At 37.8% G+C, this 26,725-nt stretch overlaps 1 protein-coding gene across 1 annotated transcript in view; it reads right to left on the bottom strand.

Annotated features, from left to right (window-relative positions):
• The window catches only part of LOC123351037 (E1A-binding protein p400-like), a 63,985-nt gene extending 37,260 nt beyond the window's left edge, over positions 1 to 26,725 (bottom strand). The window contains exons 1-22 of the mRNA XM_044990128.1: positions 26,591 to 26,725; positions 24,667 to 26,015; positions 22,380 to 22,490; positions 18,065 to 18,152; positions 17,553 to 17,660; positions 16,429 to 16,817; positions 15,792 to 16,094; positions 14,856 to 15,041; positions 12,929 to 13,069; positions 12,729 to 12,807; positions 12,414 to 12,466; positions 11,677 to 11,734; positions 10,446 to 10,535; positions 9,282 to 9,389; positions 8,334 to 8,527; positions 7,595 to 7,772; positions 6,059 to 6,195; positions 5,466 to 5,635; positions 4,456 to 4,630; positions 3,470 to 3,606; positions 2,110 to 2,296; positions 766 to 932 (exon numbers count right to left, since the gene is read on the bottom strand). Coding sequence (XP_044846063.1) covers positions 766 to 932; positions 2,110 to 2,296; positions 3,470 to 3,606; positions 4,456 to 4,630; positions 5,466 to 5,635; positions 6,059 to 6,195; positions 7,595 to 7,772; positions 8,334 to 8,527; positions 9,282 to 9,389; positions 10,446 to 10,535; positions 11,677 to 11,734; positions 12,414 to 12,466; positions 12,729 to 12,807; positions 12,929 to 13,069; positions 14,856 to 15,041; positions 15,792 to 16,094; positions 16,429 to 16,817; positions 17,553 to 17,660; positions 18,065 to 18,152; positions 22,380 to 22,490; positions 24,667 to 25,983 — 4,376 coding nt within the window. The 5' untranslated portion in view covers positions 25,984 to 26,015; positions 26,591 to 26,725. The remainder of the gene's footprint in view (positions 1 to 765; positions 933 to 2,109; positions 2,297 to 3,469; positions 3,607 to 4,455; positions 4,631 to 5,465; positions 5,636 to 6,058; positions 6,196 to 7,594; positions 7,773 to 8,333; positions 8,528 to 9,281; positions 9,390 to 10,445; positions 10,536 to 11,676; positions 11,735 to 12,413; positions 12,467 to 12,728; positions 12,808 to 12,928; positions 13,070 to 14,855; positions 15,042 to 15,791; positions 16,095 to 16,428; positions 16,818 to 17,552; positions 17,661 to 18,064; positions 18,153 to 22,379; positions 22,491 to 24,666; positions 26,016 to 26,590) is intronic.

Genomic DNA, 26,725 nt, shown 5'->3' with positions numbered 1-26,725 from the left:
AACACCACACTAGCCAAAGTAAAAATTCAGCTACCCTATAGATTGACTCAAAGTGGATCTCAGGGCTTGTCTACACTGTGCTGCACTGAGGACTATGGGAGTGTGAATTGCAGAACGTGATAAAATGTTGTGCTGTAACTGCCTCACGTGGATGCTGTTGGCACAAAGTAAAAAGGTACCTACCTAGCGTTAACATACATTAACACAAACTAGGTACCTTTTAGTTGTGCCAGCATCACCCACAGAAGGCCGTTAGGCTGCAAGATTTTGGTGCCCTCTGCAATTCACATCTCCACAGCCAACACTGCAGCACAGCACAGACGTAGCTTGTGTCTTGTGTTTCACAAAGCAGCTCCATATTACATGCTTGTTGTGAAAGCGTGTCATGTCATAATGATGTTTGGTTGTTGATCTAGAGCCCAAGTCTGCTAAACTAACCCCCCTATTATCAGTTTATAGCACCCTAAATGTGCTTTACTAAACCAAAATCCTAGTTTTGAGGGCAAACAAGCTGAAAGCGTGCCATACAATACTAACAAAATACAGAGTATGATGTGGTCTGACGAATGTAATCCATTACCAGAAGGGATCTTAAAATCTAACGTTCTGTTTCATGGGTAACGTTTTGAAAATACAATGAACTTATAAACTAGATACAGGTAGGACTCAGTGACAGATGACTTCTGACAAGTTTAAGATGAATTGCATTCCTTTTTTAAAATTCTAGCTCAATGCAAGAGCATTTTCATATGAAGTTGGGTGTACCTGCTTGGTTTGAGCTTCACAGGGTTGGGTCTGGCTGGATGATGAGGGGAGCTGTAAATCTCTTCAATAAGCTTTCTGGTCACCTTTTGTTTTGGCAGCACTTGTGCTTCGTAGTGAGTCATTTTATTTTCTACCCCAATCAGATCAAAAAGACACATGTCTGTATCCTAGGGTTATTGTGAAACAATAAGGTTTACAAGTCAGCACATAAAAATAATAAAGTTCAACCTAAATGATACAGAATAACTAGACTCTCATCTTTGGGCTCTTTAAAGTGAAACTAACATTGCTGGCTTCTCTCATTTACAGCATATATTTTGAGGGTGGGAGGGGAAGAGGGGGAGAGAAATCAGGATTTTTTTTTAGCTAATAAAAGTTAAACTGAAAATGTCAAATCTCCAGGTATTTTTTTGGCCATAACTACAGCTGACAGTCCCATCTTTAGTAAATAGTCCCATCTTATGTAAATAGTGTTAAATTGGCCAGGAGAGGAATTAAACAGCTAGAGTTAGGGAAATCAGAACTTAGATAAAACAGAGTTGCAGTTTTCCTGATATTTCAAATATAATCAACTGAGCTAAATACCAGCAAATACAGTTTGTAAATATAAAATTAGACTACAGGGCATACACAGATTTTTAACTGTGGAAAAAATGTTCAACTGTCTTTTTAACATGCCCATCATTACGTAGGCATAGTACATACGCATTAAAGACAGCAACAAACCCAGCCAAAGGGACCATGCCTTCACCTTTTAGCCTGCTTTCTTAAGGCGAAGAGGTTGTTTTCCCTTGCTCGTCTAGAGCGACACTACTTCTTTGGCAATAAGCCATCCCAAACATCACCATTTGTGCTAACACAAGAACAATAGTGCATTGAATCAGAAAGTTCTCGCCCTTGTGTTAAAAAAAGAAAGTCATACTGTCCCTTGGCTATTATAAATCCTGAAAGCAGGAAAATTAATTGGAACCCTGTAATTAAATATACTGCTACAGCCTATCCAGATTTTCTTCTCATTTAACAGTGTATTTTTGGGCACAGGAAGCTCCTGAAGACAAGAAATACCTAACAGTAATGCAAAATGAAGCCAATTTCTCTTCGGACAGCTGGAACATGAATGCAAACTTCTTACTCAACCATTTCTTAAAACTCATACGGCAGGGAGAAAGAGAAATGTAGTAAACGTGTTCAGTTAGGTGGTGGACTCCGAATAGCAAATTCATTCCACTTATAATCTATAGTTGGGCTTGTGGCACAGTCCCATGAATGAGAGACTGATGCTGTGTTCACTAACCACCAACATTCTGCAAGGACGATTTTTAAACAGTTCACTTTTCCACTCACCTCCCAAAGATCCCGTTCTAGTGCTTTTAGTACCAAAGAAGCAGTTCCATATTCTAGTGCCTCTGATACATACGAGGAGCTGGAAAGCCTGGGATTTATCAGGTCAGGGTGATTACAAATCCTTTGCAGCTGCATCAGAACGTAAAGGACACTGACAAAATGTCCACTTTTAAGAGCGTCCTGGGTTCTATCAAATAAAAATATATATAGATAGATATATATATTGTACATTTCTCAGTTTAAGCATAGTTTTTATAAAGCCTGAAGGAGACGTCATTGAACTCACAGGGCTAGAATCTGAAGTGTAATGTGTTACTTAGCAATCTTAATATATACTTAGGTTTTAAATGGAGAGATGTTCCAGGAATATTTAGTATAACACAATATCATTTCAAAATATGTGAATGTGATTTTGGAATTATCATGAAACTGAGGAACGAAGGACACCGCATAACGTCAGAAACAGTGTAAACCACGGGTGGGCAAACTATGGCCCGCAAGTTAATCTGGTCCTCAAGCTCCTGCTGGGGAGCACGACCTGGGGCTTGCCCCGCTCCGGCGCTCCAGCCAGGGAGCAGAGTCAGAGAATGGTCTGCCTGGCTCCCGGAAGCAGCGGCATGGCTCCCACCCTGGCTCCTACGTGTAGGGGCAGCCAGGGGGCTCCGCTCCGCATGCTGCCCCCACCCCAAGCATCGCCCCCACAGCTCCCATGGGCCAGGAACCGCAGCCAATGGGAGCTGCAGGGGCGGCACCTGCGGACGGGGAAGCGCACACCAGAGCTGCCTGGCTGTGTCTCTGCGTAGGAGCCGGAGAGGGGATGTGCCACTGCTTCTGGGAGCCACTTGAGGTAAGCACTGTGCCTGCACTCCTGAGCCTCCCCCCGCGCCTCAAACCATATCCCCCTCTCCAAACCCCTGTGTCCCAGCCTAGAGCACACTCCTACACCCCAAACTCCTCACCCCCAGCCCCATCCCACAGCCCTCATCCCCCACCACCAGAGCCCCCTCCTGCACCCTGAACTCCTCATTTCCAGCCCCATCCTGGAGCTCGCACCCCCAGCTCTGGTGGCTTTGTGGTTTGAAGAAGCATCCACAGAGGATAAGAATTATTCCAAAACAGCTTTTAACTGACCATCATTGATTTTAGGCTTCCAGAGGTAAATAGTTGCTTTTTTCAAAGCCCATTATCATTTGGCTCTAATGTTAGTAGTTTCAGGGTAGTTATGTCATATTCTTTGGTCATGATGACAAGGTTAGGAAAAATATTAAATGCAACCACCCAGGACATAAGTAGTTTTTTAATCTCCTTATCCAAAGAGTAGAATCATAACAGTTTTTACTTTGCTATTTGAATTTCTTACCCTGGCTGCAATATGACATCTTCATACATAGCCTTTTGTCGATTAGAAAGGCGACACTTTAGCACATGTTCATATTTTTTTGTTAGTTGCTTTTCAACATCTCTCTTTGATCTTCGCAAAATAAATGGTTGAATCATCTGAAAAATTTCATAATATATTAAATATTCTTCCTTCACATTAAATACATTGACAACTTGAAGCTAAGATTACCAGATATAATGCACACACAAACAGCAGTTTATGCAGCCATTTGTGTATAATGCAATTATGCTACTACAAAAGTGGCTGCAAAATTGCTGCTTGTTGGTTTTTTTAAATTTTTGCATAAAGGTGCTCCAAAATCTAAGCTTTTGGTTTTGTTTTGCTTTTTGTTAAAGACGCTTTTAGCCCTTACTGGGTCGGGGTGGGGGGGGGGAGAAAAGGGGGCACATAAATCAAAACCCACCCTACAAGCTGTAAAATGAATGTAAATCAACCCTCCCCCAAGTCTGAAACAGCAGCTGTGAGAGAGGTGTGAACTGCTTGTATTCATAGTAAAGAGATGCTAAAGATTGCTAATTATTTCAGTGATTATTATTTTAGCAGACACTTCCAGCTTCTCCCCCAACAATTTGTAAAATGCCCTTCTCTCAGTATAAAATTCTGTGGCACACATTGAAAATTTGTGCACACCATATAAAAAGCCAAATTTAACATGCAAATCTTTCTTACAGTTTTACTAATGCCTGTTCTGGATTCCCAGGAGCAGGTGGCTTGGGAAGATCCCTGCTGCATAAATTCTGGGCTCCAGACTTTAGGCCCAGTGTTGCACATAAGACACAATGCTTTGATCATGGTATAACACAGGAACTCCTCCTATAAGCATTGTATCAGCTGATCCAAATGTTAGGAAAAGGCAGAGAATTCATCAATCTGAACCCTCCATGCCTGAGTCAACTGTGTTTTGGATACTGAAGTAAAAACAAGAAAATAATTAAATGACATACTCTGTGTAATCTTATAACAAGTTTATGGCAATAATCCTGATTCTCCTCATTGGCTGCCTTCACTGGGAAATCCAGATAAGATCTGGAAATTCCTGGAATTAGAAAATGCACCATGGTCCACAACTCCATCAAAGTATTATGCAAAGGTGTGTCTATCAGGAGCAAACGATGCTGGCTGTGAACAATAAGAAAAAGAAACTCAGTAATGAGGTTCAACAGTTAAGTAGTTTTTAATAAAAAAATGAGACACTTATCTGAACACTCTGGGTATCTGACAAATATTTAAAACACAATAAATTAAAAACAAAAACAAAAAACCAGCAACCCCATAGCATACAACACCAAGTACCCACAATAAACCAAATTAACAAAAAAATAAAACTAACTCTGCATTTTCCCTAAAAATTGCATCCAACAATATTTGCGTCTTCAGTTTGCCTGAAAGTCACAGCCATAACGGTTAAGACATAATGCTAATTATTAAATTGGAAATTAAAGACAAAATGAATCAATGTTATATTAACATTTAGGACAGTTATCTTTATAGTTATAACATTAAACTACAGAGCTTCCTATCTGCTTGAGTCTTTTAATAAAAAGAATTTTTAAAAAAATATTATCTTAAGCCTTCTGACACACTCATTGGAACTTTCATGCAAAATTAGTGAATCATCCAAAATAAAGCAGTTATCCATCAAACTAGTTGTTCATTTACACAATATAAAAAAAAATTGTAGGAAATATTTCTGCTTGAGCAAGTCAAGGTCCAGAACAGAGCAGCTATAGCACTATGTGAACTGGTACCATTTGGTGCTGAGCAAGTTTCTGAACCTTGATTGCTCAAGTAAAGGGAACTCTACAGTATGCAACCAACATACTATCCATGTAGGAACCCAGGCAGATAGAAAAATTAGTTCTACATAATTCTGGAACAGAATTCTTGAATTTGTGAACAGAAAAACTGATCTAAAAGCAACACGAAGGCAAAATTGTTGATATATGCTCCACACCTTCGGAGATTGAAGAGTGCCTCCCAGTGCTTCTCAGTCATGTTTTTAATTTGCTGCATTTCATCTACGACTAGGTACTTCCATCGCATTTTCATGAAGGCATGATTGCCTTTAAACAGTTGCTTGTACGAAGTGATACATACATTAAAGCTGTTGGGTTCCATCCATTCCTACAAAAAACAAAATAAATAATGATCCATAAAGGCAATCTCCAACTGTTAATACTAGTAGGATAGAAAAGTAATGGCAGAATTCCAGTGATTATGATTGCATGCTATCCACTTTACAGCTATTAAAAAAATGCATCCCAAATGATTTATAAGCTAATTCTGGTCTTCAAACTACAGTAGGGGTCCAGGAAGTGAGTAAGGGTGCTGCATGTATTGCTCAATACTTAGGGCACCCTATTGCGTCACTTGCATTTTCAAAGAGACTTATGGATTAGAAGCTCTTGGTAAATGCAAGAAGCCCACATTACACTATTTCATTGTTCACTTCTTGTTATAACTCAACAAGACCAAGCTGCATAAATCTGTGTACCTACACAGTGATCTAGTCTCATCAGTAAAAATAAACCCTACAAAACAGAATACCTGTCTCTTTGCTCTAAGTTCTCTTTGACTGCCAAAGTACAGAAGAATTTTCAATCCAGGGCACCAACGTTTCAATTCAAGCTCCCACTTCAGTATGTTACAACTTCGTACAACAACAAGATGAGGACCCCAATTACCTACAGGAGGAAAAATACAGCAGAGGACAATACAGACATGGGATAAATATTGAAAACTCATTTTCTCCCTTCTGCTTTTAAAGTTTAAAAAAAACCCAAAACCTGTATGTACTGAATTAATTGTGTGAGCCAATACTAATGTTCTTATAGTAGTCCTGTATTGACAACTGTTAACTAGTCTGAGAGAATACAAAACTGTAATTCAAGGTTGCAGTTCTGTAACTGCAATTGTTTATCAATGGTTGGGTGAACTGAGTCATTTGTTCATTATACAATATTGGGTTGTTTTTTTTTAAAAATACTGTTAAACTGGAGACTTTTTACAAATTTGGCCCCCAAAATCCAAGGCCAATGTTAGATTGAGCGGCAGGCTGTCAACTGCTAAAACTGTCCACTTAAAACACAAAGGCACCTGAATGTCATATTCCAATATAAATAGGTTTTTACTAAAATAATTGTCCTTGTCCATATGCTACCAAAGTCTGATTTGAACCCGTAGAATCAAAGAGATTATGATGTAAGACTGAATCTCTGTTTATCTCTCTCTCTCATTTTGTCCAGAGTACATTTATTTGTCAGCTTTTGCTACTAGCTTCTGGTGTCGCTGGCAGCTGGCTCCTATCCCCTCCTCATCCCCTTTATCAACAGCAGCAAATCTAATCTAATACCTGAGCCACCTTCAGTGTACCTGAATAGTGCGTTTTGCTGCCAGAACACTAGGTGTGCTGCATATACAGTTCTGCCCCGATGAACCCAACAGTTTTTCAACTGGGACGTGTCAGTACTTCTTAAAACAAAAAACACAGATTATAATTGAAAAACCCAGATTGCAGCTATATTAGAAATGACTTGTGCAGATCTGAGGTATGTGGTCAGCACATGTCAGATGCAGTCTTTGGGAAGTTAGCATCCTTTTTGGTTTGTAAGTAATATGTATTAAAGTACAGATTAAAGGTGCTGCAGAGCTGCAAACTTATCAGGCATCAAAAGAGCTTTATAAATACCTCATCCTTCACCTCTTCTGGAGATAAATACTACCTCTTGCAAACCACAGCAAACAAAGACACAGATTTTAGAGGAAGCCAGGAAACAACAATCCTTTATATAACATAATGCAGCTTATTATCAAACACAGAGGAGTGTTTTGAGTATCTTGACCATTTTTCTTAACCAAAAGGAGATAGTTTAAGACTGCTTGAGAACAGCACTTCTAGTAGCTACTCAAGAAGTGACTAAAACTACCAGCTTTTTGCCAATATTCTTAAAAGGATTCACCACAATTGTCGGCAAAGTTTCAAGAAATTTGCAGGACAGCTGTAAACAGGCAAAAGAGTGATTTATAATGGTAGTGCCGGTATACCTTAAATTAAAGTTGCATGAAACAGCAGAATTAGCTTACCTTCATTACTAGCCAGGTGTGCAAAAAAGGCAATGACTTGCACAGTTTTGCCAAGCCCAGCCTCATCTGCCAGAATACCATTCAGATTCTTTTTATATAGCTTTGCTAACCAGTCCAGCCCAATCTTCTGATACTCTCTGAGAGTCCCATACAATAAAGATGGAGTATTATATTTTACCTGTGCCAAAAGAATATATGTATTTATGTTGCTGCTTTTGATCAAAGGTTTGAGTATGATTAACTTCAAGGAAGCAAGTAAACAAACATTGCCTTCTCTAATGCCACAATTATGAAGATATTTTACTATTCATTGATTGTTAAAAAAATAAAATCTATTAAATATGGTGCAAAATTTCTTGAGGAAACAGCAATCTTACTTGCTTTCTACTTCTAGCATTCCTTTTAGAAGATCCTGACCCACCCATAATTAATTAAGCCTCACAACACTCTCTATGAAGTACTATACACTTTTACAGATGGAGAAACTGAGTAATGAGGAATTAAGTGAATTGCCTAAGACCAAGACCCAGTCATTGGAAGAATGGGGAATGGAATCCCAATACTTTCAATTCCTATTCCCCTCATTAAGTCAGGGTACAAGGCTGCATCCAATATTATATTGGCTAAAAGGCGAACAACAAAAGACATTCCTTTATGTATTTACAGTTTTAAAGCTACACTTTTAAAAAATAATCTTTATGCACAAACACATGCTGTAATGGAAAATGAGAAGCTTTACCGCGGTCAAGATACGAGCACTCCCTTTAGGTAACAGGGCTTCAGCAGCTGCAGCAACTTCTGTTATGTCTTTTGTGTGTTTCTTTGCAGCATTTGTTCTCTCTACACTCTTATGTTGATCAATGCTGAGAAGTGAATCTATGAGTACCACGTCCTTCTGAAGGCTTTCCTGGTCTCTTGTACGGTCTTCCAATTCTACATAAGATGTAAGTTGATGATTATTTTACACACAGACATAAAACATCAGAAGTAAGTTACTAAATTGTTTTAACTGTTTCTATTATCTTCTGTTTAGCCAAGCTAAAATGAAAATCAAGTTAAGCACAGCGCCATGTTCTGAATGCTCACATTAACTATCTTGTAGGGGCCATTGGCACAGAAATACGTTTTTACACTCCCTCTAAGAAATTCTCTGGCATTTCCCAATTTCCTAAAACTGAACCCAGAATGCCTAATTCTGTGACCAATGATATCTATGACACATAATGATAAGAAAAGTAACCACTCTGCATGCAACCGTATATATTTCATTTATAAGCTTTTCTATGGCTACCCTCACTATAGTTTCTGACCATCTTCAAATGTTACTGGATCTATCCACACAACACTCCTGTTAGGTAGGTTAGGAAGTATTATCCTCATTTTACACATTGGGAATTGATATACAGAGATTAAATGCTTTGTGCAAGATCATATAGAAAATATTTTGCAGTGCCTGGAATATAACCCATGGTTCCCAGGCACCTTTCCAGATCTTTAACCACAAGACAATTCCTCTTTTCATACAATCCCATAGACATCAGTACTGTACTTTTTATTAATTTCAGATGTGACTTACTTTATGTTTGTTCTCCCATAGCATGAACCATCTTGATAAAATGAGCCCATTGAACAATCAAATGAATGTTAGTAGTTTCTTCTAACAAAAATAAAATAAAAATAAATTTACCTTCTTCACTAGTGTCCTCTTTGTTGTCAGGTTTAGGCTGGGACCAGTGAAAATTCTCTGAAAAGGCACCTTCATACATCTTTACTAAGTCATCCAAAGGCAATTCAGCTGAAGGTTTTTAAAAGAACAAATACAAGGATATTAGTACTAAAAACTAGCAGTTATCAATAACATTACTTTTTAATAGTTAAGGATACTTTGATATATGTTGTAATCCACACAGTACTCAATTGAGAAATTGACTTTAAAGATAATTAACAGATGGAAGCAAAGAGACATTTTTAAAGTCAGTAGGCTCAACCCAGAAGGTTCTTACCACAATACAAACCCACTATATAATCTGATAATCAGTTACTGCTTAGGAGAATCACAGCACTAAAAAACAGCAGGCTTGTTAGATATCAAAACTGAAGTACATTGGAAATCTCTGTGGGGTACTTTGCGCAGCAGCGACATGCACCTGCTCTGAACAGTTTTACAAAAGGGAGGTGGTTACTGGCACAGCGTCCTCTGGAAAGGCCCCTTTCCCTCTGATGCTTAGCTTGTCAAGATCGGAAATAGACCAAAGCTGCTAGCCTTCCAGACTTGCTAAAAAGCTATTCTGGTTGAGAAGGCAGTGGTGAAGAGCCAAGGCAACTGAGGCTGGTTGAATTTCTATCTAATGGGAAAGTGCTGTGGAGGGTTTTAAGCAGCATTGCTCACATGACCAGTGATCATGGTAGCTGAGAAGAAGGAGAATTGCTGCCATGTTAGTCAATTTTTAATTTGCATCTCCAATGCGCTTGTGTTTTCAGTGTATATCAAGGGCACTTGGAGATTTGGATGAGACCCTTTTAGTGTAGAGTTTGTATAGGAGCAACATCTAAATAAAAACATTTACACAAACTCTTTTTCAAACCAAATTACTCAAGAATTAGCTAATCATTATACATACCACTCCATAAAACACTAACATTCATCACAGTCCACTATTAAGAACAACAAAACACACACACACAGGAATACAAACTAGACATGATTTGAAAGTTGAATGCATTCAGAAAAACATTCATTTGATGGCTACCATATTTGTAAAACATAGTAACTACTATACATTTTCGCATTTTACTCCAAACCCCACCAATATGTAGCAAACTTGTGTCCACAGGCAATCCACATACCTACCTTCTTTGGCTAAGTTAGAAAGTTCGGTTTGATGGTTTATATTTCCTTCTTTAGCCTCCTGCTCTTCAATTGTCTCCTCTTCATCTTCAACTATCACCAAAACACACATTTATAAAGGCATCTTAGTTACACAACTATAAAAAAATCAGAATATGACTGATAGATCTGCCAGTTTAAGCCTGCTTTGGAGATTGTTCCCAAGTCAAAGGCATTGGATATCACAGTGGAATTTTGCAAGAGAGAACGGTCATTAAGCTAGCCTCGTGTCGGTGTAATTGCTGAACTTTGGATAGTGGTCATACAGATTGCAGCATCTCCATTCCTTCGTATCTGTGATCTACTGAGGTGTACAGGTTCAAAAGATCTCATCAGCTCAAGAAGCTATGCAAGTCACTATTCAGGTATCTCTGAATCTCACTATAACCGGATATCACTGAGAACCTTGGCAGGATTCCAAAAAGGATTAGATATTTATATGAACAACAAGAATATCCAGGATTACGATACTACCTTCTTTTTAACAAAAGAGGTTTGGAAGGGATAGAATCCTTCATGCTTCACGGCATAAGTCAACCTTGAACTTTTGAGTGTTAGTAGGAAACTTTCCCTGGGGCCAGGTTATCCCACAACTGCCGGAGTTTTTCCTCTCAAGCAGTCTGTATGCTGTCAAACCGGATATTGAACTAGATGAACCACTAGTCTGATCCAGTATAGCAATCGCCCTGGAGGCTGGGAAGAGGAGGAGGAGATAAAATTATAATCAGATATACTGACCCAGAAGAGAAGATTTTCTTCCACTCCCAAGTTCTAGCAATACCAGCATCCATGCTTCTAAAAAGGTCTCTTTATTAATATTATTTTGTTCTTAAAGTGAAAACTGTAGCTCAGTTCAGCTGGTATTTTTACAAATAAGGAGCACACAATGGAAGAAGCCAATACCACAAACTTTTTATTCATCTCTTTCCTTGGGCATTTAGGGAGGGATTGGGTATAATAGGTAACAAGAGTGAAGTCTTGGTAATAAAACCTCACTGAAGTACCTTCCCTCACTCTGCTATTTAATCTTTGCTGCAAAGTGGATAAGGTTGGCAAGTATGTTGCAAAAATGCAGGGTATCTGGATCAGCAGATTGAAAATTAGTGTTCAGTTTTTAAATATATAAAATACATACCCACACTTCCAAAGACAAATGCACCAAGCACCGTAGACAGAATTTTAAAAAGCAACTAACCTTCCTCATCAGTCAAGGATGTGCTTGCCTTTCTTTTCCTTCCAGATGACAGTGAACCCTAGCATTAAATAATTTAAATGTTCAAACCCAGGGAATATAAAGCCAATATATAAACACGACTTCTAGGACAGGAGGAGGCTAAATCTCCATCCAGTTCCTCTTTAAATCTAGCTATCCATACCAATATTTGTATAATAAGTTGACCAAAGTCAATCAAAGGCATCCACATGAGTGGAATTCCACTGATGTCAATGGGACTCTATGCAGATATAAAGGTCCAGCTACAGAGATCACTTTGTAGGATCAGAGCCTGTATGTGTAACTGTGTAAATAATACACCCTTTAAAAACGTCCAAACATCTTTTTCATCCCTAAACACTAGAATGGCCACTTCAAAGCCCTTATAGGTTCCTGGATAAACATTAACTCTCTTTTCAAAAGGTATTATATTATCAATCTCAGACACACACAAAATTCAGAACATTCAAATGTCAAAGGTTTATGGTTCCTAACAACATACTGTGTTTTCCCCCCTGCACCCACAATGATGAATTGTTTATGGGCAAAAACTCAGAATTAAACTTCCAAAAAACTGTTTAGTGTCAGTTTGTGTGTTAGTCTAAAAAAGCAGCTTTAATGTTTATTTGAAACAGACAAAAAAAAGTGTTATTTCATAAGAAGCAGTAAAATTTAGAATAAATCTGAGACTCTAAGTAACAAGTAAAAAAGAGACTTACCACCTCACTTTCTTTTTCCAATGAAATGTGTTCTGTAGGTTTTGTATCTTTCCCTGGAAAATTATTACAGACATCCAACAGTCACTCAGCAACTTTGTGTTTCTTATGTTAACATTTAATTGCATCCATGAGAAAAAACCATCAAGATAAATAAGGTCTAACAGTAAAACACAATAAACACCATGATTCACAATTTGGATTTCTACTGTCAAAAAGATGAGACCTCATACTTGACTAAGTGGGCGCAAATATGTAAAAACTGTAGGGTGGGCCATGAATTTATACCCCAGTTTTAATAAACTGAAACACAATTACCTTTATTTGAAATTTTCCTTAAATTCAATGCTTTTTTCCTTTTCTCTTGAAATTCAATTTGCAGTTTTATTTCAACAACCTAATATATAAAATTGCAACAAAAATGTGATTAGAGCCTCTAGATTTTAAAAAGACTTTAAAACAATCTTGCAGTCACACTTTTTTTTATTTTTTTTTTTTTAAGGAAGTGGACAGTTTACCTGTTCAATATTTGACCAGAAGTATTCTATTTCTCTAGCAATCGAGGCAGCAATGCGCCTTAACTTGTTTTGTTCCTCTTTTCTGGCTGTCTCTTCATTAAGTTTCTTTTCCTCATGGTAGCGAGCCACAGTTCTCACCATCTAATAAAAACCATTAGATTCTGAATGAGGTTTCCTCAAAATATTCATCACCATATTTCTTAAAATTAGACTTTTTACCCATCAACCAGATGTTAACTGTAGCATAGTTTCAGTGCACCTATGGTGTAATTAATCTTCAATATTTCTATAATCTTTCTATGTCAGAAAAGTAACTGTTATGAAATCAAAAAAGACAGAAAAGTCTATTAGATTATGGTCTTATTTACATTAAGGCTACTTTACTAATGCAAAATTAAGTCCTAATGGGTTACTGGAATAATTTATAAGACATACTTTAGAATTTCCTTGTGAAATAAGTATTTCAAATATAAACTAAAATAATCTAAAATTTTTGAACAACAAGGTAAGTGGTGCACTGCGTTAGGATATCGCCTGTAAGGAGAAGGGACCACAACAATTTAAAATACAGAATAGGAAATGACATACTGAATTAAACCAGTGGTCCTTAATAATCCTATATCTTGACCCCAAAAGAGGCCAGCACTAGATGATTCAAAGGAAGGTTCAAGAATCAACACAATGGATAATCATGGAATAACATTCCCTGACAGGAAGTTTCTTCCTATCCCCAGGCACTGAGGTTATACCTAACACAGCAAAGAAAAATTCGCGGTTGGTCCGTGCCAGCCAACTCGGGATCACAGGGCTTGGGCTGTGGGGCTGTTTCACTGCTGTGTAGACTTCTGGGGGTAGGAGGACCCCAGAGCTCAGGCTCCAGCCCACGCCCAGAAGTCTACTCAGCAACAAAACATCCTTGTAGCATGAGCACAAGTTGGCTGGCGCCAGCCAGCCACAGGTTTTCTTTGATGTGTACACACGCTTAGTGGTTGATTTATGTACTGAGGTGTTAAGGGTTACAGTCCTTTAAAAAGAGAAAAGAAAAAAAAAAAAGCACTTACCAAATGGTCACAATTTTGGATGTTCTCTTCTATAGAAGTGTCTAATTCTTTTTTTTTATTTTTTTTTTTTTAAACTTTTACTAAATGCTTCTATTCAAAAATATCTTATGGCAGCATGTTCTAAAGGCTGACGCATACTTTTAATATATATATATAACTAATGCATTTCCTTATCAGTTTCAAATTTATCTTTCAGTATCGACAATTCCCTTACTTTTGTATTATGAGTACAGATAAACAGTAGTACCTGTTTTACCTACTCTGTACTATTTGTTATTTTATACCATTCATTCTGGTTCCCTCTCATTAATCTCCTGACTAAATTAAAAGTTTTGTCACTCTCCTCATATAGAAACCTCCTCATGCCTCATTTTCATTGCTGTCTCTGAATTCCTTCAATTTCAGCTATATTTTTTATGAGATGGGTTGATCAGAACTAAACAAAGTATTAACCACCCAAAAGAATACATATACCTATTTGTAATAAAAGTGCTATATATTTATTTTTGGATGGGAGGGAGTGACTGATGTGAGACACATGCACTATGGCCACAATTTTCAAACTTGCCTAACGTTAGGATCCTAAATCCTTACTCATGCACCTAAATGAGTGGTCTGTTTTTCAGAGCTGCTGAGAACGCATTTGCCACTAAAGTCAATGGAAGATGCTAGGTGCTCAACACTTCTGAAAATCAGGCCAATTATTTAGGTGAAATGCCAATACTTTACACTCCTGGTACTCCCTTCCATCTAAAAACATAAGGATTTTACTATAGCTAGACAACGTACGTGTTTCAATAACATTGTTACAAAGATGGCTGACAGCAAGACCAGTTATTTCTCTTCAAAAACATATTTCAAAGTACCTTCTTAGCAGTAACCATCTTCCACCTTCTCTCTTGAGCAAAATCAGTTGCCATCCATTGCATTTCTTCTAGTAGATAATCCCAGTGAGATTTGGGTCTCGGGGCCTCCTGGAGTTTCGGCAATCGTCTCAGGGACCACAAGCCTTCCTTCCTCAGCTCTGCTATTCGTTGATGGATTTGATTTTCCTACAAAAAACAACAACAAAAATAAATCCCTCCACAAATATGTCATGTACAAATACATTTCAATGACAGATACCTCTGTCCGGCTGCAGCTATGACAGTAGCTGAATAAAAAAAAACAGTGTTATAAAGTCCCAATATCATAAACAAATTTTACATTTAAATGTAATGCTACACCATGGGAAACAAATCAAGTCTGCACATAGCACTGACGTGCCAAAATTAACAGACTAAATGAGATTCAATTGTAATAAGAATTACAATAGTACAAGACAAACAGACACTTTGTATGAAAGCATAGCAATCAACTTACAAGACCTACGGAAACTACACTGAACTATCCTTTTTTACTGAAATCAGAGCTTTACTATATAAGGAAAATATAAGAAAGGATAAGACTATTTCACTACAAATCCTCCTTAGCTGTTAGGAGAAACAAAATCTACAAGGGTCCTGTTAAAGAGGCAAATGACCAGGCTCAATTTTACTAGAAAAGTTATCTTACCACAACAGTACATCTTGAGGGATCAGGTGTGATCAATATTACGGAAATACAAAAAAGAAAAATGCATGTAGCAAAGGAGACTGCTTTCATTAGCAGTTTTATCTCCAGCTTCTTTGGAAGTGCATAAAATATAACAACCAAAAAATGCGAGAAATAAAAATTGGAACTCTCCTGTGTGTATTAACAGCTCAACAATGTAACCTTTCTTCATGTTAGTGGTCTTTAGTTTCTGAAAGAAAATATCTTACCAGTTTTACTTGCTCAGCAAGCTTGTCTTGAGAGCTATCCTGCGGTAACACTGCTGCATTCTGAGCTGGGCTCTGTGTTTTAGGTGCTGTAGTTACGGCTAAGCCTGGGGGTTTTGATGCAATAGGAGACAGTGATTTGTTAGTTGCTGGAGAGGTTCTGTTTGTCTGTACTGGATACGAAGAAAGCGGTGCTGTGCCTGAGAGAGCTGCTGGTGGAATAGAGGAGGTAGGTGGCAATGAATTTGCTGTAAGACGCTGAGAAGTTTGGGCAGCATCTGCAGATGGTCGTGTCAGCGTCACAGTCTGTGGAGAGATAAGGAACTTTATAATCAGATACTATCTAACACTGCATTACAGAAGACTGTGTTAGCTGGCCAAATGCTGACCAAACTTTAATCCACTAGAAAATGTTTTCACTCCTCAGCCATATACTACATTTAAAATGCTTTACAAATGCTTTACTCAACAAGCTACATCTACATAAGTTTATTTTATCTTGTAGAGTTTAAAAATTTCAGCCATTTAACATCTGTCACATATTTATAAGAACAGACTGCTGTCATTCTCCCAGTTATTGCAACAAGAGTTGTTTTAGGAGTAAGCGTTTCATATTAGGCAAACATTCATATTTATATACCTGTTGCTGTATTGCAGCTTGCGGCTGGGACACTTGTGTTGGTGTCTGTCCTTGTATATGGAGTGCTGGCTGTACCTGCTGTTGAAGTGGTGTTGGGAGCTGGCTATGTGGAGCAGAAGTGATGGGTACACTTTGGGGCTGGGTCTTCACCTGAATCTGGGGCTGGGCTGGAGACTCTACTATCTGTGGCTGTTGCTGTGAAAGCTGCAATGCAGCGGGGAGAGACGTTATGGGGACATTAGCAGGTTGCAGCCTTCCCGGCAGTTGAGGTGGAGGAGTGTGTAAACTTGCTGCATTCTGCACAGGAGGACCTTTGGATGGGTCATACTGTTGCTGGCTTTGTTTCTGTCCAGTGAGCTGTACTGCTTGAGGAGTTGGAGGCATTCCACCTGCAAAGCAAGAGGAAATCAGCACAGATGAATTTTAAGTGTCAGTGTTTTTTATTACTTTAACCAGAAAATGGTTAGACAGCCAACACGTTTTGACTTGTTACTTACTTGGTGATAAGATACCATCACTTTGAAAATACCACATCACAATCACAAAAATAAATCACCATTACAATAAACAATCTATCATGCAAAGGAATGCAGTTTGATTCTTATTCAAAAATTGCTATTACAATAAAATGGATTATCTTTACTAAATTGTCTTCTGGGTTTCCTAATTGTTTTTTCAACTATTTATGAGTTGGCAGGCGCTCAAAAGTCATTGAATGTTGTATACGGAGGATGCTGTACATTAACACACTTAGACCAAAAATGACCGTCAATGAACTAACACCAGCAATGAAGTACAAACAACATTTATCACATATATGGCAAAGTATACTTTGCCAAAGTAAAAAAGGAGCTACTTTTTTCAGAAACCCTTGGTTTAGATCCAGAGCTCCTAAGCTAACCATTTTGCACCAGCACTTGTGACATACTTCCATGCCCACATGCACCACTGGAGCACATCACTCAGCTCCTTAAACAAACCAGGCATTGCATACCAAGAATTAATTTACAAGGAGAAGTCTATGGTGGGACTAGGATCTCAGAAGACTAGGAGCCTAAGTTTCTAGTCCCATTACTTACATCTCCTTGTTAAATTAATTTGCAATTGGCATGTGGTGACAGTACCTTGTGCCGTTGGCATTAGCTGTTGTAGAGGAACTCCTGAAGCCACACCTGGATGCTGAAAAACCATCCCATGACGGCCCACTTCAATTCGTGGTCTCTTAGACGAATCTGTGATATTCAAATTCCATTTATGGCATGGTATAATGGAATGGTTTCAGTTTACAAAGCAAAAGTACTACACATGGTTTCAATATTAGCTCAGAAAGCTACAACTCTACTACACATGTGTAGCATTCATGAGGAATATGCTCCAAGGGCAGAGTTCCTTTATATTTCAAGGTGGCCAACTTCACTTTCCTCAGCCAAATGACAGACTTGTTAGTATTTCTACACTTACCAAATCCAGTCCCATTTGCTGTAGGTGGAGAACACAGCACCATACCAGTCACAACAAATAGGCCAAAGGATCTGGCAATTGCCAGAGTGAGGCAAAGCTACATTTCAATAATTATGCAGTAGTGGATCTTCTATTTTCCTTTCAAAGAAAATTAAATTGTTGAAGAAGAACATACCTGCTGGAGTAAGTGCTTGCTGTCTCTTAAAAGCTTCAATTTCTATGGTATTCACAGTCCCCGTTACTGGAGTCCCTGTGTGCGTTTGCTATTAAAAAAACCAAAAATCATAAAAGTTCAGCTACCTCATCAGTTTCCCTTACAACAACACATGACGTTACAGTGAATCCAAAGAAAACCTACTTGTATTATTAGCTCTTCAAAATGATTGTATACTCTAAAAAGTAAGACTTGTTCAGTATCTTCTGGCAATTTTTAAATACTCCTATAACAAAGCTATATAAAGTGACCCTGAGCATCTTTCATTCAGCTTTCAAGTATAATTATGTTAACTAAGAAGAGAAAATCAGTTGTGTGTGTTATAAATTTTGTGTTTCAAGGAAAGTGCTATTAAAACTAGGATATGGGGTGGGAGAAGAAATATACTTGGCCATTATTTTTCTGGGTTCCTTTTGCTATTAAGGATTTACATTTATACAAGACCTCTCTCCTCCCGCCATCTGCCTGATGCTGCAATGACGTTACAACAAGGGGTATGTCCACACTACCCGCCAGATAAGCGGGTAGCAATCGATCTATCGGGGATCGATTTATTGCATCTCATCTAGAAGCGATAAATCCATTCCTGAACACTCTGCCGTCGACTCGGGAACTCCACGACGGCGAGAGGCAGAAGCGGAGTTGATGATCAACCGGGGAGCTGCAGCCATTGATCCCGCACCCACCGTGAGCTGAAGTTGCATATCTTAGATCATTCCTCCCCCTCCTCCACCCCTCTACCTCCACCCCCCAGGGTAGACCAGGCCTAAGTGAATGTATCATCACACGGTTATTGCATTAAAAAAACCAGTCGTCAAAAACTGAATATTTTTACCTCACTACAGAATTAAATATATGGCAAGTTAGATTGGGAGAAACAGCCCTTGCATACTACTAGTATCAGTAACCAGCAAATATGGTAAAATATAATAAAGACAATTTATTTATTTTTTTAAAAAATTCAGTATGAAGGGCTAACTTTAATTCTGCATATGAATGAAGTTAGTTTGGATCTTGAAGAGAGTTTAAGCTTACCAAGAGGCCACCAACATCATTGTGGGCTTCCACAGAAGCTGGGGGTTGGCATGCCTCAGGATTGAGCCCCACAAGTCAGCTGTTTAACTTGGCCAAAAAATTGCTCAGAATCAAAATGTGGAATAAAAAAATCTCAACCCAGGTGCAAATTTCAGCTCCACTTCTCTGGATCCCAGACTTACATTTATTTTATTCCAGCTTGCTACTAGACATAAGCAGCTGACTACTAGAATGTAATGGCACAGCTAGTGAAATGAATATTGGAATTTTGAAGTAAAGCAAGTTGTCTGTATGATCATTTGCAGGCTCTTTTGGCCCTCAGCTATTCCACAGCATTGCTGGTGAGGGCTTAAAGTCTAGGAGAGTTTATGGGTGCACAGTTTTTTTGTGCAAATTTCCAAACCAGATTGTTAGGTCTTCACTTTTAGCAACCGTGCTATCACCACATACTCTATTATGAGATTAATGATGCAAAAAATAAAGGTTACCCAAAGAAAGCTCTTAACTGCTTTCTTTCTTTCTTTAAAGAGAGGAAATTATGCTAGTCCTTAAAAAGGAATTAATTTACCATTCTGAAGTTCTCTAAGTGCAATTGGCTGTTGAAAGTGGCAACAACTACACAAATGCATACTAAGCACTTCCCAAAGGATTTATCACAACAAATCATAACACACCTTTTGTATATCTAAATATATCTATACTGAAGACAGTAATTTCTCAAATGGTACATTTAGTCTATTCACAACTCCAATGCTCTAAGGGATTCCTCCTTTCTCCTCCCTCCCCTCTTTTTTTTTTTTTTTTTTATAGAAAGCCATGTCAATTTAAATAAAGCACAAGAAAGTGAACACAAAACGATATTGAAATAAATTGTAGGTATCCAAAAATCTTCAGTGACCTATTGTGCAGTACAAACTAACACACACACACATATTTTACATGCATAGCATCCCATTGTACTTAAGTACTGTAGCATGTATTCTGCTCAACCTCACATATGAAGACCCTGTCCAAGTCTAGGAATAATAGATGGACATTTATAACCACTAGTGGTATGTTTATGGTATTATGATGTTCATCTGAGTTAAGAATTTTTAGGTGAACACAGTGGACACTGCCCAGAACTATATGGCATATATGGTCATCCAGTATGGTACTCAAATGATTAAGGATTACCTGTCTGCCTTCATTGTTTCCTTTTTAATTCACTACTTTTATTTATATTAACATACATACATACATAATGTTATGCCACATTCAATATGAAAAACTTTCAAAGAAGTTTTAGTCTGAAGCAGACACCTGGCCCAAACAGTTAAGTTTGGCAAAGTATGATAAATTTAGACATGTACAATAGGACTGATTTCAAATAATGTGTTAGAATAAACAATGCACACTTTTTATACAACCGTAGAATTGCACAGAATTAATTAACATATCCAACTCAGACACTATTTGTACCAAATGTCTTTCTGAGCAACAACTTAAGCAACTCTCCTCCTTCAAAGCCCACTCTAAACCCATGTATTTCACCTGCCTTCTACTACTGCCTGACTGCTCCAGGCTTCGATTTCCAGGTCTATTTGTTTTAGGTTTCTGGACTGATATTTAGTATCTGAATGCCTCCAACTTATTTGCATTATTTTTACTGAATTTAGAACATAAGCTTTTGAGTGCAAACACTATGTTTTATATGAAATGCAACTGTACACCACTGGCACTAGAAAATAAATTGTTCTGAATCTTCTTAAAAATAACGAAAAGTTCTGGGTACTATATGGTTATCAGGCAGGATGTCCACCATAATAATCTTAACTTACTGTAATTACAACACTCCAAATTCAATTACAGAACTCATCAAGATACCTACTATGTTTTATAAATAGCCACAGAGAGAAGATGTAAGGATGTGAGGTGTACTATCGTTTTTCTGCTAAAAGCTTGGGAATAATCATATTACTCACAGCACTTTGTATATTTTTAGTGTGTCTGCTATTTTCATTTTGAAGTAACTTAGTTCCTATGGAAACTATGATGTCATTAGTATGGTTGGAGCTTACTGACATCCACAAGTGCTATACAAAGTCAATTGATAGAATGTTTTCAAATGCATATTTTTTAAATGGATTGAACAAAAGATGATATATGACTAACTTTCAAAAACTTTTCAAACCTACGTAATTACTGGCCACATTAAAAAGCATTGTAAACAAGCACATCTTCGCTAAACAATTTAATTTTTTTTTTAATTTACATAGTATTAATTATATTTGTGAATACAGTCAATAATACTGTCTTGACTTAAAGCCCCAGGGCAATCTGAATGAAGTTAGTGGGGTTGCACAATTTGCAAGATAAGGCGGGATATACAGCCCATCAAGTACAGTTTGCTGTTAAAGATCATCTTCACCAAAACAGAAGTGCACAGCATTTGCGCTGAAAGAGAATATTTCAACTACAGAATTAGGGCTTATCCTTTGTGGGCCAATTGCAAGAGGGCAACAGCTGGATACACTGAAGTAGGTCTGAAATACCCAGCAGAGAGCAGTGATGTACACACAAGCTAGCCTGTGTTAAAAGTGCATCTCCATTGATCCATATAATTAGTTCTCTTTATAGGTGTCATTCCTCTCTTTAGATACCTTCTTCAATGTGCTTCCATCCAAAAAACAAACTTCTGTCTAAAATGGGACCCTCTAAACACTTTTATTTCTTCTATCTGATATCCATGATAAATCTAGTGAAAGTGAGGTAACTTATGATGTCTCTCATTTTGAAGTTTTTTTTGGTAGACAAAATGCATCATACAATATATAGCAAGCAAAGAAAATCTAATACCTTCTGCAGCCATATACAAAAACCTTCAATCGATCAAGAAGAAAAGAAAAGAAATTGAAAAGAAATCCACAGTTACAAAGCCACACACAGAGAAATCCAAACTACTACTATGCAGAATGCACAAATGAACCAAATGCTTTAGGGAAACAAACAACAAACCAAAGTGAAAAACATTCAAACTGAAAGTTGATGAAAAAAGCCAGCAACTTTGAGACAAGATAGATTTAACTTCCTCAACACCCAATAAACATTCATGCGTTTCAAGATTTAAAGTTATTTTTGTTTGTTTTAGATGACAACGGATGGGCTCTTGGGAAAATACGAATTCTGCTAAGAAATATCAAATCTGAATGAAGAAAAAAAATCTGGGATGAGACTACATTTTAGAACCATTGAAAAGTACCTGAAACGGTTGCTGCTGGGATGAAAAAGCAGCAGAAACATTTGGAGGAAGCTGGGTTGCTATAGCAACAGGAGTACCAGTCTGCCCATCCTTTCCTGTCACAACCTTTACCTGAGAGAAAATATTTTGGGGGAGGGGGGAAAAAAAAGGGAGAATCATTTTCTTTTTAAAAGTTCTTAAAACTGATCAACACACTTGTTTTACACTGTACTGATGGTGCCTCACTGAAGAGGGGATTATAACTAAATGACCATCAGTGCAGTTTGGTTTGAATATAGACAATTTTTGAAGAGTTCTGTTTCACTTTTAATAGCAGAACAGAGTGAGTGAGGGACAGACTACCTACAATGACTCTCACCACTGAAAAACTGTCTTAAATCCAGATTAAGTAACAGTGTGGGTTAAATTTAATTATCTCAGTTCCTAGTTGACAACAAATTAGCATGACAGACAGTCTGAACTCAAGAGAGCTGAACATTTATTTAAGCAATGAGCATAGCCACCATTCTCTCTCCCCCATTAATTTCCAAAGTGATCAGCCCTTCCAGGCAAGGGATGAGGTGCATTGCTTTAGCAGAAGGTGATAAAGAGGGGGGGGAAATAAAAGAGAGGAAGACCAAAAATACAAAGAAAGAACATACTCAAAAGGTGCCTTGATTTGCAAAAGCTATCTTAATTTGTTAGAACAGTCAAACAAGTTTATTGGCACCGCTTGCAAAATCCTACGATAGTTAAAATGATTACAACTTTCACGAGCAATTAGCTGTTCACATATAACATAAATGTAACTGTCTGTATAAGTTAAACTATGCCTTAGAACTAAAAAAAGAGTGAGCAAACTTGAACCCAAAAAAACAGAGTGGCAGATCCTCAGCTGGTGTACACTGTCAAAGCTCTAGTGACTTCAGTGGACCTATGTCAATTTATCAGGTGAGGATTTGCCCCTGAATTTGTACAACAGAGCTCAACATACCTGGCCATTTCAGCTAGTGACAAATAAATAGACCAACAAGAACAGGCAAACAATTTGACAATAAATTTCAAACCACAAGGAATAATTCATGGACACCCATTGCAGATTAAAATAATAAAATAATAATAATAATAAAAAATAAAAAGACATCCTATTACCACAATTTAAGCTACTGTGTGCAGAAACAAATTATTTCTTCAAAATTATCGGTTTCTGATCTTAGTCGCAGTTAAATTTCTTCTCCCATCAAACATACTAAATGCTATACATTATGCTACAACTTCTGACCCACCTGCAAATTCAAACCAAAGCTGGGGTCACTAGTAATCCTTTAGTTTAAAGGTTCATCAATTTTTCACTGAAGATATATGGAACTGTTATAGAAATTGTAAACATACTTGAGTCTTTTTGAATGGAATCTTTTTGCAAACTGGCAAATACGTACCCTTCCCTATTTTCAATACATAATTTGTAAAAGGGTATTTAAGAGTTTCAAGTGGTATCAATTCACTCATTGTGCCAAACGTGACATCACCACTACTTGCTAGACAACTGTCAGACTCTGCTCAAGATAGGCCACCAAAATGGAAAAGAGGGGATATCGCAGATCAGAATTAAAATGCACTGATATAACTATTCAGGAAAAGTTGCACATCATATTTGGTTCCCATATTTGGTTCAAGTCACTTACCATTATTAAGCATGGAATTCATTCAAAGAACTTTAATATTTTGTTTAATTAAAAAAGTAAACTTTTTTTTTTTTATGCACAAACTATAAATTCTTTGGAGAAAAGCCAAGTCTCAAGTTAAGGTTGTTTTTCATATTCTTTTTTTGAATGTAGGTATTACATGATGATAACTTATAAATTAAAATTACTCTATGATACATAATCATTTTTGATAAGCGAACATGCTTCCAGCAACAATTCCAATCTTCTGTGGGTTTAGGATAGAGTTTAACTATTGGGGGGGGGGCGGGGGCTTGAATACTGACATGAACTTGATCAGTGAGTAAACAAGTGTATTTTCCTTCAAAGCCCTAATTCTTTTCCCCTCTATAAAATTACCTCTGTTCTTAAAATACATGCTTCCAATTGCATGCTCCAACCAACCTGCAGTTTTAATCTTCACACAGCAAAATTACAATTCACTCAGAATCGTCATTAAAAAGTCTGCTCTATTACTTCAATCAGAAATAAAATTTAAGGTATTTCTAAGGTATAATTTAAGGTATAATCTAATACTCTAGTATCCAATTGCCACAATTTCATTTAGTGTTTTATTCCAAACTATTAAACAATAGATTTCTTACCTCATCATTGATAACCTCAGATTGTTCTTCGTCTTCCTCCTCCTCAAGGTCCAAGTCATTTTGCCTAAGGTATGCTTGTAATGGAACACAGTGTTTCTTCTTAAAAGCTAAGAAGTCCATCATATTCCCTTGAAGATGTTGCAAGAAAAATAGTTCAATCAAATATTCCTTAAAAGTCTCCCTCAGAATCTCCATCTGTTTGTGGTGATGATCCAAACACTGCTTTCTCATCTGAGCAGCTTCTTGGGTGGCAGGTGGAATCTCCTCCAATTTTTTAGGTTGTTTTTTCACTCCTGTACTTACCGTAGGAGTAAGAGGAAGATTAGACAGACCCTGTGGTATAGTGGCTCGTGAAGGGCTTGTAGGAGGGGGTGGTGATGTCATTCCAAAAGCAGGTGGTCCTCCAACTCCAGCTATTAATCCACCAGAAGCCCTATCAAATCCTATGGGTCTGCTCAACTGCTGCCCTTGAAGTGCTTGCTGCTGCATGAGCTGCCCTTGAATAATATTGCTGATTTGCGGTGGCAAGTTAGTAGTTGTAATATGACCTGGGCTAGTCAAAGGTTGCATATTTGCTCCACTAGCTACAGGACTTTGAGGTCCAAGATGATGAATGGTGCCACCAGTCTGTGAATGAGGTTGTGAAAGCCTGCGTTCTCGTACAGTTGCTGGTGCCCCAGAAGATGGAATTTGTACCTGTGCTGTAGTTCCTTGAGCAATTTGTGCAATTCCAGATCCTTCTTGATATACAAAGTGTCCACCATTTGAAGGGCTCAGACTGATCTGTCGCACAAGCAAACTAGCATCTACAAATCCTCTAGTAGGGCTCTGGCTGCACATACCCAAGCCAGAACCTGGAGTGCCTGCCCGAACATTTGGTAGTGACTGCACTGGTACAGGACTGGGTTGCGTAGGGCTTTGAGACTGAACCTGCTGGGGCAATGGTGAAGTAACTTGAATATACGATGGAGATCCATGCTCAAACCTCCTTTGCTGAGGGCTAAACTGAAAATTTGGTGATGTTGGATTTGGTATTGGCAAAGGGGTAAGTGTTATCTGTTGGTTTCCTGATGCTACTGGTCCAACATTCTGCAGTGTGATGTTCACATTCTGCCCAGCTACTGGACTTCTACTCATTATAAATTGCTGTATTTGGTAACCGGGGGACTGTGGTGCAGATGGGCTTGCAGAAGGAGCAAATGAAGTTGCAGGGGATTGCGGTAAGTTTGTCTGCTGCTCTTCTCCCTCACTACCTGTGAAGGATCTGGACCTCTGGAGCTGACGCTGAGCATTCTGAGGACCGTTGCCATGGTGCATTTTCACCTTTTTTGTTTTTTTTAAAGTAAATTCTAAAGAAATACATAAAAACAGAAATTTAGTGAAGGTAAAGATTTTTTTGGTAACTGAATGTTAGAAGATATACATTTGAGTACGAATTTAGAAGTTTTTCTGCCTCAAAATTAGGAACACATTCTACCTTTATAGTTAATTAAAACAGTAACCTTCATGCAATTATTCAAAATATGGATGGTCTGAAACACAAACACCACAAATATATTTACTATCTAAATCTCTGATACACTTCTCTAGCCAACTAAGACATTCTGGAATAACTCACAGCAAGATGGTATTACGAGTGATATGTTCCTCTTTTGACCAACCAAGCTGAGATCAAAGTTAAAAGACTGCTTTCTCCTTCCATTTGCTGTGGAATATCCACAAGAAATGTAGGCTCCATTTTTAAAACATATGTTCTGGCTCAACAACATTATCTAAAGTGAAAAATGTTCTGGTTTTCAAGTTATTTGGCACTAGTGTAGTACAATCTCACTAATGTGCACTGACAGGGAGACCGATCGCCAAAGACTGGGGACTGCAAATTAGCAGGAGAATCAAAAGAAAGCTAATATTTTAAAAAACCTACCTTGCTCATTTATTTTGAAAACTGCAGTTCCATTTCTAATACTTCATTGCATACAAATCTGTGGGTCTACAGTATGCCATACCTCTTCACTCCCCATTTCTTGTCATGGCTGCTGGCTATTTTAAATCTAAACTC

The sequence above is a fragment of the Mauremys mutica genome, chromosome 16 (assembly GCF_020497125.1).
Source record: "Mauremys mutica isolate MM-2020 ecotype Southern chromosome 16, ASM2049712v1, whole genome shotgun sequence".
Lineage (NCBI taxonomy): Eukaryota > Metazoa > Chordata > Testudines > Geoemydidae > Mauremys > Mauremys mutica.
This window is presented reverse-complemented; position numbering and strand designations above follow the sequence as displayed.